This window comes from Pristiophorus japonicus, chromosome 4, assembly GCF_044704955.1.
Source record: "Pristiophorus japonicus isolate sPriJap1 chromosome 4, sPriJap1.hap1, whole genome shotgun sequence".
In the NCBI taxonomy this organism is placed as follows: Eukaryota; Metazoa; Chordata; class Chondrichthyes; family Pristiophoridae; genus Pristiophorus; species Pristiophorus japonicus.
Genome location: NC_091980.1, coordinates 24,256,980 through 24,275,846, shown reverse-complemented (window position 1 = coordinate 24,275,846; position 18,867 = coordinate 24,256,980). Strand labels below are relative to the sequence as shown.

Below are 18,867 nucleotides of genomic sequence, written 5' to 3'. Positions count from 1 at the left end.
GAGGAGCGCAGACATCTCGGGGGGTTGTGGGGCTGAAGAAGATTACAGAGGTAGGGAGGGGCGAGGCCATGGAGAGATTTGAAAATAAGGATCGAGAATTTTGAAATCAAGGCGTAGCTTAACCGGTGCCAATGCAGGTCAGTGAGCACAGGGGTGATGGGTGAGCGGGACTTGGTACGAGGTAGGACACGGGCAGTCGGGTTTTGGATCACCTCTGGTTTACAAAGGGTAGAATGTGGGAGGCCAGCCAGGAGTGCGTTGGAATAAATCAAGACTAGAGGTAACAAAGGCATGGATGAGGGCTCCAGCAGCGGATGAGCTGAGGCAAAGGTGGAGACGGACGATGTTGCAGAGGTGAAAATAGGCAAAATAGGAAATAGATGGAAAGAGGTCAAAATATGCTTCATACTTGTACAAATGGGGTCTGCTCATGGGTTTAATGGTAATGAAATTTTAAAAAGTAAAAAAGGAGCAAACAGCCCCAAAATGTAATTGAGAAACGTGGAAAGAGAATGGAGAAAACTGCTAGAAATAGTTGTGGGTGACATTGGAAAGTTTACATTTATTGTCCACCACTGGTTGCCGTGAGGCCATTAAGAGTTAACCATGTAATGTGGGACTGGAGTCACTGGAGTCATGTGGCTGCCAGACCAGGTAGAGGTGGCAGGTTCCATTCCCTTCAGGAACCAGTTGGGTTTTTAACAACAATCCAGTAGCTTTCGTTGACGTTCTTCTGAACTGGTGAAGGGTAGGGCAGCGCTGTGGGAAAATAGACGGCATGATCGCTTACATGAACACGGTTATGAGCATGTGGTACCTTTGCTATGGAGCTCGTCCACGTCTGCAGGATTTCAGGGTTGTCTGTGCCAAACTGGAAGAGCTTTTCTGAAGATACAAAGATTTCAAACGTGTATCGAAACCTTAAGAAGATAGAAAAAGAAAACAATTTGAATAAAGTCCCCAGAACCGCTATTTCAGGCTGAATTGTGACCTGGTGCAGAGCAATTCAATGTAGTACTGCACACTGGGATAAGAAGTAACCAAGACCTAGAAATTATACTGAGATAATGGCTTGTGAAAAGTTCCATGTTTGGCTGAAGTTCCTTTTTCTGATAGTGCAGAACTAGCCCATTTATTTCAACACTTAACACCTCCTCTCATGAGTGTAGACAAGGGTGGATGTTCAAGCAGCACCCAAAATTCCTATAATTTTTTTTGAAAGGATAATAGTAAAGAAGTTTTACTGCAATTATACAAGGCAATTTTGAGCCCACATCTGGAGTATTGTGTACAGTTTTGGTTTCCTTACCTAAGGAAGGATATACTTGCCTTAGAGGGAAGGCAATGAAGGTTCACTAGACTGGTTACTGGGATGGGGGGTTGCCCTATGAGGAGATATTGAGTAGACTAGGCCTATATTACTGGAGTTTAGAAGAATGAGAGGTGATCCAATTGAAACATACAAAATTCTTACTGACAGGGTTAATGCTAAGAAAATGTTTCCCCTGGCTGGGGAATCTAGAACATTTAGGACTGAGATGAGGAGAAATTCTGTCACTCAAATGGGTGATGAATCTTGGAACTCCCTACCCCAGAGAGCTGTGGATGCTCAGTCGTTGAGTATATTCAAGACAGAGGTCGATACATTTTTGGGAACTAAAGGAATTAAGGGATTATGTTGATAGTGCAGCAAGGTGGCGTTGAGGTAGATCAGCCATGATCTTGTTAAATGGCGGAGCAGACTCGAAGGGCCAAATGACGTACTCCAGCTCCTATTTCTTATGTCCTTAAATATTGAACAAGTGAAAAATTGATCACTTGATAGAACACAAACAATGGATGTTCTTCCAGAATTTCCAAAACTGGTCAGTTCAGCAATTTGACCAGTGAAAATCAATTAGTTGGGCTGGCACTTACAAATGTTCACTGGGATATTGCAGTGTTATTAATCAGCTTGTGACACATCACAACTCCTTGGACTTGATGTTTTAGAACTTTTGTCCAACAAGGTAGTTGTTTTCTTTTCAATTACTTTATTTCAATTGTCAGATTAATGAAAGTAATAGTGTTTCTATTTAAATATTATCGTGAAATTCTTATTTGAAAAATAGACCCTTTTGAAGTGGTTTTGTTTGGTCTGGTAAACTCGTATTCAAACACCAACTAAAAAATTCCTGCCTCCGTTAAGATAGTGGGTAAAGGAATTTCCGCTAATATATGATGTTAGTGCAATATCGGGATGGTTTCACGATCTGGCCGTTCCACTGGAGCGAGGAGGAAGAGAGCGGACTCAGCAGCCACAATTTCCTGAAATATAATTTACACTGCTCCCTCTTGAGGGCAGCAGATAGTAAAATCAGCCATTGTTAGCACACAACGTTATGTTGAGGTCTATAAGAGCAGCAGTTGCGTAAATAGGGTCAAATGTACTGATTTTGGTGTGAATTTGGATGGGTACAGCCGAAACAACACTCAAGAAGCTCAATAACCTCCACTGCCTTCAATCTCCATCCCTGTGCACCACCGTTACAATGTTACAATGCGGCTGCAGTGTGCAGTGACTGCAGGATGCACTGCAGCTGCTCACTACACTTACTTCGACAGCACCTCCCCTCCTCGCAACCTCTGCTGGAAAGAAGGACGAAAGTCGCAAGATTATGGGAACGCCATCACCTCCAAGTTCTCTTCCAGGTCACATACCATCCCTACTTGGCCACGTTCTTTCATCGTCACCAGTTCAAAATCCTAGAATACCCTACCTCGCACCACCATGGGAGCAGCAAATAGTAAGGGCTGCCTGGTAGTTCGAGAAACCCTATCACCGAAGTTCCTTTTCATCTGCGCAGCGTTCCTGAGCTCCAGCTCAGCCGCTGAGTTGGCTTTTAAACTGGAAAAAAAAACTGCGCATGCGCAGAATTTTTAATGGAAGGTAACATTGCTGACCACCGCCCTCGGAGGGTAACTCGATAGGGATGTGTATTAATTGCACCCTTGCCAGTGGATGCACTCGAGATTAACTCCTTGGCAAATTTGAAGAGGTGATGAACTAAATTGGATTACTGACACACAAATTTTAGAACCGCACAAGCAACAACCGGGCACAGAAGGATGTTCAAGAAACCCTACCACCTACTGTTAAAACACGTACTGATCTATGTCAATGGTGTTATTTTACTACGAGCTATATCCACCTTAAGAGAACCTACATGGTTTGTGGCCAACTGTTGCGCAGGGCTGTGATTGACTCCCCGTACCTGTCCGTAGGGCCAGGGTTGGCCATCGACTGCGGTCTGCTCACCCCTATGCAGACAATATCACTCATTTCGATCTTGCCAATTGGCTCAGGACTCCTGTCCGTCTCGTAGTACAGAAGGGACCTGTCCATGGAGCACCACTGTTTCTGGAACTCTGTGAGTAAACACATTGACAGCGCAGGACACGGTCAATTGGAAAGTAAACATCTGCCTTTTTGTTTAAGTAAATTACATTTGTACTCGTAGAAAAAAGCAAGACAACTGGGGAACTGGGGTTCTCCGTGTGGGTTAGACACAGGCTTCTAGCTCTGGGTCTGGGGGGTTTAAATCTAGATTAAGGGGATGTGGGTATTCCCTGTTGTAAGGGTCAAATGAGTTTGAATAATCTCAACCCAGTTTGTGGTGGGCATGGGCCTCCAGGTTTTAATCCCTAACTTGTGAGTAATTGTCAATTTTGCTGGTGTGCGACACATAATAAATGTTATAGTCGGGGGTGCTCTCCTGTGGCTGGAGCTGAGGAATTAGACGAGGGGATTAAATGTAGTATCTCCAAATTTGCGGATGACACTAAGTTGGGTGGCAGTGTGAGCTGCGAGGAGGATGCTATGAGGCTGCAGAGTGACTTGGATAGGTTAGGTGAGTGGGCAAATGCATGGCAGATGAAGTATAATGTGGATAAATGTGAGGTTATCCACTTTGGTGGTAAAAACAAAGAGACAAACTATTATCTGAATGGTGACAGATTAGGAGAAGGGGAGGTGCAACGAGACCTGGGTGTCATAGTACATCACTCATTGAAGGTTGGCATGCAGGTACAGCAGGCGGTTAAGAAAGCAAATGGCATGTTGGCCTTCATAGCGAGGGGATTTGAGTACAGGGGCAGGGAGGTGTTGCTACAGTTGTACAGGGCCTTGGTGAGGCCACACCTGGAGTATTGTGTACAGTTTTGGTCTCCTAACCTGAGGAAGGACATTCTTGCTATTGAGGGAGTGCAGCGAAGGTTCACCAGACTGATTCCCGGGATGGCAGGACTGACCTATCAAGAAAGACTGGATCAACTGGGCTTGTATTCACTGGAGTTCAGAAGAATGAGAGGGGACCTCATAGAAACGTTTAAAATTCTGACGGGTTTAGACAGGTTAGATGCAGGAAGAATGTTCCCAATATTGGGGAAGTCCAGAACCAGGGGTCACAGTCTAAGGATAAGGGGTAAGCCATTTAGGACCGAGATGAGGAGAAACTTCTTCACCCAGAGAGTGGTGAACCTGTGGAATTCTCTACCACAGAAAGTTGTTGAGGCCAATTCACTAAATATATTCAAAAAGGAGTTAGATGTAGTCCTTACTACTAGGGGGATCAAGGGGTATGGCGAGAAAGCAGGAATGGGGTACTGAAGTTGCATGTTCAGCCATGAAGTCATTGAATGGCGGTGCAGGCTAGAAGGGCCGAATGGCCTACTCCTGCACCTATTTTCTATGTTTCTATGTGTTGAGGTAGAGTAGAGGGAGCGTGACATGTTGGGGCAGGCCTGCATCTGCAAGAGTTTGTCATAATTGTCGTGGGTACAGTAGCATAATGATTATGTTACGGGACTAGTAATGATGCAGACTCACCTGGACTAATGATGCAGAGACATGAGTTCAAATCCCACCTCAGCAACTGCAGAATTTAAGTTCAATTAAATAAATCCGTAATGGTGACCATGAAACTACCGGATTGTTGTAAAAATCCAACTGATTCACTAATGCCCTTCAGGGAAGGAAATCTGGTGTCCTTACTCATTCTGGCCGGTATGTAACACAGCAATGTGGTTGAATTTTAACTGCCCTCTGAAATGGCCCCACAAGTCACTCGGTTTTATTCAAGAAGGTGGTTCAACACCACCTTCTCAAGGGCAATTAGGGATGGGCAATAAATACTGGCCTTTATCCCGTGAATGAATTTAAAAAATAAAACTGGTTCACTAATGTCCTGTAGGGAAGGGAACCTGTAACTGTTAACCCAGTCTGGTCTACATGTTGCACCAGTCCCCACACTACATGTTTGACTCTTAAATCCCTCAGCGCAAATAGGAATGGGCAATAAATTCACCAATATCCTGAGACCAAATATTTTTTTTAAAGAGGAGGGCTCTCTGATCTATATTCATCACAAGAGAGCACGACCGGCTAGCCAGAGAACATTCTAACTGTGTGACTATTCTGTCAAGCAGTCAGTCTCGTTGAATATCGACAACGTACCATCTTTGCATTTCTTCCCGGTGGGTAGTTTTGTCATGGCCGACGTCTTGTACATGTACCCACAATGCCCTGCAGGCTGCGTGATCTCACTGTAAATCCTCGTTGAGCCCAAGGAGTTGAAATTGAGAACTTCTGCAGAGAGAAGATAGTAGTCACCGACGATTTTAGTACATGTTAAACAGCAGCAATTCGTACAATCGTAAGTGCCAACAAAAACTGTGCCGCTAAATAGGAAAACGTCTTTGGTATTTCACAGGAGTGTAATCAGACAAAAGAATTGTCCACGATTTTGTCTTCAGGGGCTGCATATGGACCCTCAGGGGGCCATCTCTTAATTTTAACATTTCAAGATTTCATTTCTTTCGGTGCTCTCAGATCGCTTAGAACACAGAAAAAATAGAGAAAGAAAAAAGGAAGGGAAGGAAAGGGAAGAAGGGAAGGAAAGAAGGGCAAGGAAGGGAAAGAAAGGGAAGGTAAGAAGGGAAGGGAAGGGAAGGGAGAAAGAATCTGGCGTCTTTCACGACCACCGGACGTCCCAAAGCTCTTTACAGCCAATGAAGTACAATGAAGTGAAAACCAATTAGATGGGTTAGCGCCTCTAGAGGTTCAGCGAGTATTGCAGTGAGTACGAGCAACGTTATTAATAGACTCGTGACACATAACGAGCCCTTGGACTTGATGATTTAGAGCTTTGGTCCAACAAGATACTTTTTTCTTTTCATCTGATTTATTTCAATTGTTAGATTCATGGAAGTAGTAATAATGTTTCTGTTTAAACCTTGTTGTGAAATTCTTATTTGGGGGAAAGAAAAGACCCTTTCTGAAGTAGTTTGGTTTGGTGTGGCAAGTTCATACTCAAACAACACCAAAAACATTCCTGCCTGTGTTGCTAAGAGAGTGGGGACCATGTATAAAGTTCAAAATCCATGTTCCTATTAACATGCATGTGTCTCGAGTTGCTGACAATAATCAACTTTGTGTTCTCATTTAGGATCTATCTGCTGATGAGGGAACAGTGCGAAGGGTCACAAAATTCAAACAGCACAAACCAACACATAGGAGTGTCTTTCCAGGGCTTTGACTGGTCGGCGTGTGGGTGGGGTGGGGGGGTGCGATGGTGGTGGAGGGCTGTATCTGTTCCTGAGGCTGCAAGTTGCACATGTCTGGCTTAAACCATCTACCCGCATTCCAGTGCTAAAAGGGAGACCATCGACCATTTAGAACTGTCAAACACTAATGGTTTATTCATAAGTACTTCTTCCAACAAATCCTTCACTAAATGCTGCTTTTTATTGTTTGCAGCTTCCTTACCTGCAGTTTATTCTGTGCAAGATAAGGCTCAGTTCAACAACTCCACTGATGGCATCACTACCCTTGGAAAGCCTGTAGCTGGGCAGAGGGGCCGAATGTGTTCGGAACCTTACACAACAGGTTTTCTTTACAAAATGGATGCAAAGGAGATGTTGGGCTTTGAAAATAAAACCATACTGTTTAGACAGCACAAATGGAAGTCATTTGTCTCTTTGCTGGCTCTGTGAAAGAATCCATTACGCTATCAGCTATCTATCTATTTATCTATCTATATAACTACCTATCCATCTACAATCCTCTGTGTTAAGGAAAAAAAAAAATATCATGGAGCCAAAATTGCCCCTTTTTTGTGCCCCGTTAGGAAGGCGCTAATGGGGCACTATGTCCTTTGTGCCCAGGGGTGGGCAGTGGTAGCGCTTCGGGCGAAATTGCCCCTGAGATTTTGAGGCCAATTTTCCAGTGGCGTAAGCCCCGGGCCGGCACACAACAGGCGATGACGTCATCTCGGTGCGCCCTTTGCGATCCACAGGGGAAATTGCCTTGTGGGCCTTATCAGCGTCCGCGCCCCTTAAAGAGGAGGCCGTGTGCGACCCGGGCCACCATTATGCAGCCCGGCACTCTGTTTTGGGTGCCGGGCCACGGGTCTGGTCAAACGCATCCCTGGTGGCCCAGTGGCAGCCACCAAAAGGCCAGCAGAGTGTGCACCGACCCTCCACTTTAACTGAAGGGGAGGGATATTGTAGCGCATAAGCGCGACATGGAGCTTCCGTGTAACGCTGATCTCTTCAGCACGGCACTGAACTCAGCGCCATGCTGACGCCACAAGAGCGCCCCTCCAACAAGGCTCAGCACCTGAGACTGCGCTCTGTCTTGTTTGAGGGGTGCAAAGCTCAATTGCACGCCGGGGGCGGGACTTTGTCTCAGGCGGTAAAATTCCCGGGCCCCGAAAGTTACAGCTCCGAAACGGGATGCGGGGCGATTTCGGCCCCCGTGACCCTCCCTGGGTTTATTTGGTGAAGATCTTTAATTTATGCCTTCACTAACAAATGGAAATACTTGTCCAAATCAAATGGAACTTTGTTACACTGCAGGGCAAACAATAAACCTCTACAATCACTCGATCAATCAATAACAACACTTAAGAAATAAATATGCACATGCTTGTCTGTGTTAGAATACTTGGAGGGCGATGCCAATGTCGGGTTGCCAACTCTGGTTGGACGTTGACCTGGAGGTCCCATCACATGACCTCTTGCCTCCAAGTGCCCCGTCCAGTCAAACAGCCTGTCATCGCATCTCCATTATTTTATAACTAATAAACAAAAACGTTCCAAAAAAAATCATTATTTTAATGCCCCACTGATTGTTCTCTCAGTTTGCTCACAGCAATGTCCAGGAGATTGATCTTCAATTCCAGGAGACTTCAGGTCTATCCTGGAGGGTTGGCAACCCTATGTCAGTGTCTCTTGAAATGAATACTGTATGGTTCGGGTCCAACACTGGCACATTTGGAGAGCAGTACCGTGTCCACTGCCACAGCGGAGGTGTGAAGTAGGTACTCTGTGCCTCACTGCTAGAGATATTAAGACATGACGTCTATTCACAACACTTGTAGCATTTATTCAGCTAAAATATATATATATTTTTAAATATAATGAATGTAGTTTGTGGCTTTAACTGAAGCTGCTAACAAGATTGCATAATGCTCTGTGTAGATGGTGGGGGTGGAAAGATTTGCTTTGTGTCTCAAATCATAAAATATTTGTATAATTGTAGGCACAGCAGCATTCCACAAACAGCAATGAGATGAATGGCCAGTTAATCTGTTGATGAAATATGTGAACCATTAGAAACGTAGGTATTAAACACTAAAGGCCAAGAATGGCAGCTTTTAAAATCTGTAATTTTTCGTAAAGACAATGCATAAAACTAATGAAATCATCTTAAAATTTATACAGCAGTTGGGTCTCTTTCTCTCTCTCTCTTTCCCCCTTTCACTCTCTCTTCCACTATCTTTCTCTCTGTATGAATATATATGTGTACAGGTGCAGCAACAAGAATCCGGAGTAGCGGAATCCAGAATGTTCCGGAATCCGGACCTACCAGTGGCAGCGTCATCTGGAAGCCCGAAAATGTTCCGGAATCCGGACCCGCCGACGTTGCGGACCTTGGGTCTCGCCGCCGCTGCCATTACCTCGGGGCCTCCTCCGCAGGGCCCCGCCCGAACATCTCCTCCTCGGCAGAGCCCCGCCCGAACACTTCCCCCTCGGCAGGGCCCCGCCCGAACATCTCCTCCTCGGCAGGGCCCCACCCGAACATCTCCTCCTCGGCAGGGCCCCACCCGAACATCTCCTCCTCGGCAGGGCCCCGCCCGAACATCTCCTCCTCGGCAGGGCCCCACCCGAACATCTCCTCCTCGGCAGGGCCCCGCCCGAACATCTCCTCCTCGGCAGGGCCCCGCCCGAACATCTCCTCCTCGGCAGGGCCCCGCCCGAACATCTCCTCCTCGGCAGGGCCCCGCCCGAACATCTCCTCCTCGGCAGGGCCCCGCCCGAACATCTCCTCCTCGGCAGGGCCCCGCCCGAACATCTCCTCCTCGGCAGGGCCCCACCCGAACATCTCCTCCTCGGCAGGGCCCCGCCCGAGCACTTCCTCCTCGGCACCGAACATCTCCTCCTCGGCAGGGCCCCACCCGAACATCTCCTCCTCGACAGGGCCCCGCCCGAACATCTCCTCCTCGGCAGGGCCCCGCCCGAACATCTCCTCCTCGGCAGGGCCCCACCCGAACATCTCCTCCTCGGCAGGGCCCCACCCGAACATCTCCTCCTCAGCAGGGCCCCACCCGAACATCTCCTCCTCGGCATGGCCCCGCCCGAACATCTCCTCCTCGGCAGGGCCCCGCCCGAGCACTTCCTCCTCGGCAGGGCCCCGCCCGAACACCTCCTCCTCGGCAGGGCCCCGCCCGAGCACTTCCTCATCGACGAGTCCGGACGGCCCGAACAGCTCCTTGGTGTGGCCCGCCCCCCTTCCTTTCTGACATTCCCGAAATCTGGAAATACCCGAACCTGGGCTCGAATGTTTCTGGATTCGTGACATCAGGAAGACGATTGGAAGTCCGGAATCCGGAATGGCCTCGGTCCCGCGGATTCCGGATTCCCGACACTGCACCTGTATGTGTATATGTATGTATATATATCCCATATCTCTCGGGTCTGCAAGTTGACTCTTAATGCACTTCATATATTTTGGTCTTTAGAAAGATGGATTATATCAGCCCTTGATATTAACACCCGTTCACAATATCCAGGCTGCAGTTCACCCTTGCCTGCAGTCTTGATCTATTCCCATAGTGGTTGTGTTACTGGACTGGTAATCCAGAGGCAAGCTTTTGGTCACCTGCCCTCATTTCTTCTTATATGGCTCGGTGTCAAATTCTTTGTCATATAATACTCCTGCAAAGCACCTTGGGACGATTACTATGTTAAAGGCGCTATATAAATAAAATACGGTAGACGAGAGTTCAAATCCCACCACAGCAGCTGGGGAATTTAAATTCAGTTAATTCATTCAATCTGGAATAAAAAGCTGGTATCAGTAATGGTGACCATGAAACTATGGGATTGTTGTAAAAACCCATCTGTTTCATTAATGTCCTTCAGGGAATGCCCGGTCTGCCCTATATGTGACTTCAGACCCACGGCAATGTGGTTTGCTCTTAACTGCCCTCACAAGCCGCCTTCTCAAGGTCAATTAGGGATGAGCAATAAATGCTGTCCAGGCCAGTGATGCTCACATCCCATGAGTGAATACAAAAAAACCCCTCAAAAACCTTTCCCTGTGATCTGATCTTTGTCTTATTGTTGTTTATGGGACCTTGCTCTGTGCAAATTGACTGCTGCATTTCCCCAAACTACACTTCAAACAAGTACTTCATTGGCTGTAAATCATTTTGGAATGTCCTGAGGTCGTGAAAGGAACTATCTAAATGCACCTCCTTCTTTTTTTAACCTTGTGGAACAAAGCTTATTCAGCAGGACTGGCTTGTCTTTTCTTGCTCACCATATCAAACAGCTAATCTTTCCACAATATATGGTAAGATATATTTCATTCTTTATTAATCATTCAAAATGGTTTCCAACACCACAGGTGAAATAATCGAGCCTGATGCCATTAAGTGCACCTTAATCATTTGACGATACTTCCTAAATGCAGATGTAACATTTGTATACAGAATACATTAATGAAAAAAGATTTATCTGGAGTGAGGGCTGAGTCGAAGGAAATACTCCCAGCTGTTTCCCACAGACAGATTTTTGTTATGAATTTTTTGATGATTTTTTTTCCCCTCCCTGTCAATAAAATGCTTTCTCGCAAGTAGGCGTAAAGGCATGCAGTTATAAATCCTTGCTACACTGCACTGCACAGTAACAGGGACCATGAAGCTGTTGGATTGTCGTTAAAAACCTAATGTTCTATCCTCCGTAAACTTCAGCTCATCCAAAACTCTGCTACCTGTGTCCTAACTCGCACCAAGTCCCGCTCACCCATCACCCCTGTGCTCACTCTCCTACATTGGCTCCCGGTTAAGCAACGTCTCGATTTAAAAATGCTCATCCTTCTTTTCAAATCTCTCCTGGCCTCGCTGCTCCCTATCTCTGTCATCTGCCCCAGCCCCGCAACCCCCCCCCCACCCCCGCCGAGATGTCTGCGCTCCTCCAATTCTGGTGTCTTGCCTGATTTTAATCGCTCCACCATCAGTGGCCTTCAGTTGCCTGGGCCCTAAGCTCTGGAATTCCCTCCCTAAACATTTCCGTCTCTCTACTTCTCTCTCCTTTTAAGATGCTCCTTAACGCTTTGGCCAAGCTTTTGGTCATCTGCTCCAATATCTCCTTATGTGGCTCGGTGTCAAATTTTGTTTGTTAACGCTCCTGTGAAGCGCCTTGAGACATTTTACTACATTCATCATCACCATATCATCATTAAAGGTGCTATATACATACAAGTTGTTGTTGTTGTTGTTACATACTAAGAACAATTTTTTTTTAAACTAAACCTGTGTACTAAACGGGGAGAAAAAGATGAATAGCAAGTCAACATTAACTTGCGGTAATGTATAGCCAGGACTGATAAATAAGTTCACAAGTGAGACTAACTGGGCATCTCATGAGTAACAAGGTGATTGGTAGGTTATCTTCATAACATCAAATGGAAACATTAGTCAAGTCACACTGGGTACATGCGCCTTATTCTACTTAATACCCATAGCATGTTTTTAGTTGAAAAACGGAACAACTATTTGAACTGCGGCTTTGCAATTATTTTAAGTCCACAAAGTTAGAGCAAAGTATTTGTCCCTGTGGCGGTATTTCTGCTTGATGTACAGCTAAATAATTCACTGTCAGTCGGAGCGGTAGAAATTAAAAAGGAGGCTATTCTGAGGGGGCATCATAGGACTGCGGTTTATCTCAAGTTACACAGCGAGAGAATCCACATGTAAGGGCATATTGTACAATTCATGTCACACCATATTCTCGTGGATGAAGTACTTTTCACAATTTAAAAACTGTATCAGATAAGAATCAATTTCATATTTATATACCACCTTTGTTATTGCTCTCGGGATAGAAACATAGAAACATAGAAAATAGGTGCAGGAGCAGGCCATTCAGCCCTTCTAGCCTGCACCGCCATTCAACGAGTTCATGGCTGAACATGAAACTTCAGTACCCACTTCCTGCTTTCACGCCATACCCCTTGATCCCCCGAGTAGTAAGGACTTCATCTAACTCCCTTTTGAATATATTTAGTGAATTGGCCTCAACTACTTCCTGTGGTAGAGAATTCCACAGGTTCACCACTCTCTGGGTGAAGAAGTTTCTCCTTATCTCGGTCCTAAATGGCTTACCCCTTATCCTTAGACTGTGACCCCTGGTTCTGGACTTCCCCAACATTGGGAACATTCTTCCTGCATCCAACCTGTCCAAACCCGTCAGAATTTTAAACGTTTCTATGAGGTCCCCTCTCACTCTTCTGAACTCCAGTGAATACAAGCCCAGTTGATTCAGTCTTTCTTGATAGGTCAGTCCCACCATCCCGGGAATCAGTCTGGTGAATCTTCGCTGCACTCCCTCAACAGCAAGTATGTCCTTCCTCAAGTTAGGAGACCAAAACTGTACACAATACTCCAGGTGTGGCCTCACCAAGGCCCTGTACAACTGTAGCAACACCTCCCTGCCCCTGTACTCAAATCCCCTCGCTATGAAGGCCAACATGCCATTTGCTTTCTTAACCGCCTACTGTACCTGCATGCCAACCTTCAATGACTGATGTACCATGACACCCAGGTCTCGTTGCACCTTCCCTTTTCCTAATCTGTCACCATTCAGATAATAGTCTGTCTCTCTGTTTTTACCACCAAAGTGGATAACCTCACATTTATCCACATTATACTTCATCTGCCACGCATTTGCCCACTCACCTAACCTATCCAAGTCACTCTGTAGCCTCATAGCATCCTCCTCGCAGCTCACACTGCCACCCAACTTAGTGTCATCCGCAAATTTGGAGATACTACATTTAATCCCTTCGTCTATATCATTAATGTATAATGTAAACAGCTGGGGCCCCAGCACAGAACCCTGCGGTACCCCACTAGTCACTGCCTGCCATTCCGAAAAGTACCCATTTACTCCTACTCTTTGCTTCCTGTCTGACAACCAGTTCTCAATCCACGTCAGCACACTACCCCCAATCCCATGTGCTTTAACTTTGCACATTAATCTCCTGTGTGGGACCTTGTCGAAAGCCTTCTGAAAGTCCAAATATACCACATCAACTGGTACTCCTTTGTCCACTTTATTGGAAACATCCTCAAAAAATTCCAGAAGATTTGTCAAGCATGATCTCCCTTTTACAAATCCATGCTGACTTGGACCTATCATGTCACCATTTTCCAAATGCGCTGCTATGACATCCTTAATAATTGATTCCATCATTTTACCCACTACTGAGGTCAGGCTGACCGGTCTATAATTCCCTGCTTTCTCTCTCCCTCCTTTTTTAAAAAGTGGGGTTACATTGGCTACCCTCCACTCGATAGGAACTGATCCAGAGTCAATGGAATGTTGGAAAATGACTGTCAATGCATCCGCTATTTCCAAGGCCACCTCCTTAAGTACTCTGGGATGCAGTCCATCAGGCCCTGGGGATTTATCGGCCTTCAATCCCATCAATTTCCCCAACACAATTTCCCGACTAATAAAGATTTCCCTCAGTTCCTCCTCCTTAATAGACCCTCTGACCACTTTTATATCCGGAAGGTTGTTTGTGTCCTCCTTAGTGAATACTGAACCAAAGTACTTGTTCAATTGGTATGCCATTTCTTTGTTCCCCGTTATGACTTCCCCTGATTCTGACTGCAGGGGACCTACGTTTGTCTTTACTAACCTCTTTCTCTTTACATACCTATGGAAACTTTTGCAATCCGCCTTAATGTTCCCTGCAAGCTTCTTCTCGTACTCCATTTTCCCTACCCTAATCAAACCCTTTGTCCTCCTCTGCTGAGTTCTAAATTTCTCCCAGTCCCCAGGTTCGCTGCTATTTCTGGCCAATTTGTATGCCACTTCCTTGGCTTTAATACTATCCCTGATTTCCCTAGATAGCCACGGTTGAGCCACCTTCCCTTTTTTATTTTTACGCCAGACAGGAATGTACAATTGTTGTAATTCATCCATGCGTTCTCTAAATGTCTGCCATTGCCCATCCACAGTCAACCCCTTAAGTATCATTAGCCAATCTATCTTAGCCAATTCATGCCTCATACCTTCAAAGTTACCCTTCTTTAAGTTCTGGACCATGGTCTCTGAATTAACTGTTTCATTCTCCATCCTAATGCAGAATTCCACCATATTATGGTCACTCTTCCCCAAGGGGCCTCGCACAATGAGATTGCTAATTAATCCTCTCTCATTACACAACACCCAGTCTAAGATGGCCTCCCCCCTAGTTGGTTCCTCGACATATTGGTCTAGAAAACCATCCCTTATGCATTCCAGGAAATCCTCCTCCACCGTATTGCTTCCAGGGATGAAGGTGACATGGGCAGGGCCGGACATACTGATCACCCCTAGTTACCTGGAGAAGACCTCAAATCCTGCCACCTCAGAAAGAAATAAGAATCAACTATCATGGAATCATAGAATATTACAGCACAGGAGGCTGTGCCGGCCAAAATAGCTATCAAGCCTAATCCCATTTTCCCGCTCTTGGTCCGTAGCCCTGTATGTTACAGCCCTTTAAGTGCACATCCAAGTGCTTTTTAAATGCGATGAGGATTTCCGCTTCTACCAACTCTTCAGGCAGTGAGTTCCAGACTCCCACACCCTCTGGTGAAAAATGTTCTCCTCAACTCCCCTCTAATTCTTCTACCAATTATTTTAAATCTACACCCCCTGGTTATTGACCTCTCTGCTAAAGGAAATAGGTCCTTCCTATCCACTCTATCCAGGCCCGTCATCATTTTATACACCTCAATCAAGTCTCCACTCAGCCTGTTCCAAAGAAAACAACCCCAGCCTATCCAATCTTTCCTCATAGCTAAAAGTCATCAGTCCTGACAACATCCTCGTAAATCTCCATTGTACTCTCTCTAGAGGTTTATGTAGTTCAGGCATAACCTGCCTGCTCTTGTATTCTATGCCTTGACTAATAAAGGAAAGCATCACGTATACCTTCTTAACCACTTTATCTACCTGTCCTGCTACCATCATGGATCTACGGACACACACTCCAAGGTGCCTCTGTTCCTCTACACTTCTCACTATGTCAAAACATCTCAAAGAAATTCACACACTGAATTACTTCTTAAAGGCATTCCTGGCTGCCTTCCCAGATTCTACCCTACGTAAACTTGAGGTGATTCAAAACTCGGCTGCCCGTACCCTAACTCACACCAGGTCCCACTCCCCCATCACCCCTGTGCTAGCTGACCCACACTGGCTCCCGATTTCAACATTCTCATCCTTGTTTTAAAATTCCTCCGTGACCTCACCCCTTCCTATCTCTGTAATCTCCTTCAGCTCTACAACCTTCCCGAGATATCTGTGCTCCTCTAAGTCTGTCCTTTTGAGCATCCCTTATTATAATCGCTCAACCATTGGTGGCCGTGCCTTCTGTTGCCTTGGCCTTAAGCACTGAAATTCCCTGCCTATACCTCTCTGCCTCTTTACCTCTTTTTGCTCCTTAAAACCTACCTTTTTGACCAAGCTTTTGGTCACCTGCCATAATTTTTCCTTATGTAACTCGGTGTCAAATATTTGGTCTCATAAAACTCCTGTGAAGCGCCTTGGGATGTTTTACTAAATTAAAGGCGCTATATAAATATAAGTTATTGTTGTTGGTTTTACTGTGTAGGTAAAAAGGTCAATGAGAAAAAACTTGTCATAACAGAGTGTCTGCTAAGTGGGTAACTGCATTGCCTGGTATGCTGCTGAATCACACAGGCCTTCTTGCTTGGTGCTGATATCAGCTGAAGTGTGGCAATATTGGTGCGAGAGTTGGTCTCAAGGTTCCCGGGGAAAGGAAAAGGGGGAAAGTGAGCTTAGATTCTGCTCCCGATCATTGTCCCGTGTACCTGCATGGCGCTAGATGAGGACGGGATTGGACTTGGCTGTGATGTTTCTACGCATGACGCTACATAAGAACATAAGAAATAGGAGCAGGAGTAGGCCATACAGCCCCTCGAGCCTGCACCGCCATTCAATAGGATCATGGCTGATCTGATCATGGACTCAGCTCCACTTCCCCGCCCGCTCCCCATAACCCCTTATCCCCTTACCTTTTAAGAAACTGTCTATTTCTGTCTTAAATTTATTCAATGTCCCAGCTTCCACAGCTCTCTGAGGCAGTGAATTCCACAGATTTACAGCCCTCTGACAGAAGAAATTTCTCATCTCTGTTTTAAACGGGCGGCCCCTTATTCTAAGATCATGCCCTCTAGTTCTAGTCTCTCCCATCAGTGGAAACATCCTCTCTGCATCCACCTTGTCAAGCCCCCTCCATAACCTTATATGTTTCGATAAGATCACCTCTCATTCTTCTGAATTCCAATGAGCAGAGGCCCAACCTACTCAACCTTTCCTCATAAGTCAACCCCCTCATCTACGGAATGAGTGAACTGCCTCCAAAGTAAGTATATCCTTTCCTTTCGTAAATATGGAAACCAAAACTGCACGCAGTATTCCAGGTGTGGCCTCACCAATACCGTATATAGCTGTAGCAAGACTTCCCTGCTTCCTGCCAAACCCGTCACACAACAAGAACAACTTGTATTTATATAGCACCTTTAACATAGTAAAACATCCCAAGGCGCTTCACAGGAGCTTTATAAGACAAAAAATTAACATCGAGCCACATAAGAAGAAATGATGGCATTCTCGTTCAAAGAGGTAGGATTTAAGGAGTGTTTTAAAGGAGGAAAGCAAGGTAGAAAGGCAGAGAGGTTTAGGGAAGGAGTTCCAGAGCTTGGGGCCCAGGCAGCTGAAGGCTCGGCCACCATTGGTTGGGCGATTTTCATCAGGGATGCTCAAGAGGGCAGAATTTGAGGAGCGCAATATCATAGGGGGTTGCGAACACGAAGAACAAGCAATTGTATGAGGTATCAGAAGGTGGCTAGCATGCAGGAAACAGCAAGTGTGGGAGAGGTAACCTGGGGGAACAGGGAGGGAGGAGGGGACCAGGCTGGGCCACAGGCCTCTGATTTCTTCTATGTGCTGGGAGCAGCGGATTGCAGAATCACCCTTTCATTTACTAAGATGTTAGTGCTGGAGTTAGTTTTACAGGTGGTGAGAAAATACACTGCTGCAGTGTATTTTATAATGGACCAAGAGATTGGTGACTGATTAAAGGCCCCATAATATGATGGGCACAGATTTCAGGCAAGCGTGTGCTGGGCATGCATAAGTTACACAACCAGCTCCACACGACACCTCTTTTTAACCAGAGAAAAGGGAGCTCTGTACATGTGTGATGGCATTGCACATTCAGAACTTGGGATAGTCAGCTCTTTGTTAATATTTACTTTTATAAAGCCGCCCAGCGGCCAGCTTCTCTGTGAAGTTCTATACAACGCAGGTGTGAGCTCCCAGCTATGCAAGTGTATTTCCTCAAGTCCGAATGCAAGCCAGTCAAACCTGAATTGCATTACACACCAATCTGAAACTAAAAACCACTTTACCTCAACGCTAGAGGTGTAAGACAATTGGCTTAAAAGGCACCACAAGTTCTGGATGCTTTGTTCTGCGGCAACAAGAAGAATGACAACTTGCATTTATATAGTGCATTTAACTTAGTAAAACATCACAAGGCACTTCACAGGAGTGTTAAAAATACAAAATTTAACACCGAGCCGCATAAGGAATTAGGGCAGAGGGCCAAAAGCTTGGTCAAACTGGTAGGTTTTAAGGAGAGTCTTAAAGGAGGAAAGAGAGGTAGAGAGGTTTAGGGAGGGAGTTCCAGAGCTTAGGGCCGAGGCAGCTGAAGGCACGGCCACCAATGGTTGAGCGATTATAATTAGTGGTGCTCAAAAGTGCAGAAATAGAGGAGCACAGATATCCTGAGAGGTTGTGTGGCTGGTGGAGATTACAGAGGGAGGGGCGAGCCAATGGAGGGATTTTAAATTTAAACTCGAGGTGTTGCTTAACCGGGAGCCAATGGAGGTCAACGAGCACAGGGTTGATAGGTGAGCGGGACTTGGTGCCAGTTAGGACATGGGTAGCCAAGTGTTGGATGACCTCAAGTTTACGTAGGGTAGAATGTGGGTGGCCAGTCATGTTTCGAGATAAAGGGGCTGAAATTGAAGAACTTACCACCCACTGCCACTCACATTCCTCTGCTCGAACCGCCCAGGGCCACTTTCAACGTGGTCTGGCGCAGGCGGGAGGGGAGAGCCACCGGGAAGCGCCCGCCAATGGCAGCGGACGGCCGATGTGCGTAAGTAGACTCCCGCTCGCCCGGATGCCAGATAGGTGCGGGCGGGAGTCGGCGGACCACCGCGTGGAGGCAGG

At 46.1% G+C, this 18,867-nt stretch overlaps 1 protein-coding gene across 4 annotated transcripts in view; it reads right to left on the bottom strand.

The window, feature by feature from the left end:
• The window catches only part of arap3 (ArfGAP with RhoGAP domain, ankyrin repeat and PH domain 3), a 277,068-nt gene that overhangs the window by 52,920 nt on the left and 205,281 nt on the right, over window positions 1–18,867 (bottom strand). For all 4 annotated transcript variants that reach the window (XM_070878032.1, XM_070878034.1, XM_070878033.1 and 1 more), the window contains exons 12-14: window positions 5,495–5,626; window positions 3,255–3,408; window positions 818–920 (exon numbers count right to left, since the gene is read on the bottom strand). In XM_070878032.1, the coding sequence (XP_070734133.1) occupies window positions 818–920; window positions 3,255–3,408; window positions 5,495–5,626 (389 nt within the window). The remainder of the gene's footprint in view (window positions 1–817; window positions 921–3,254; window positions 3,409–5,494; window positions 5,627–18,867) is intronic.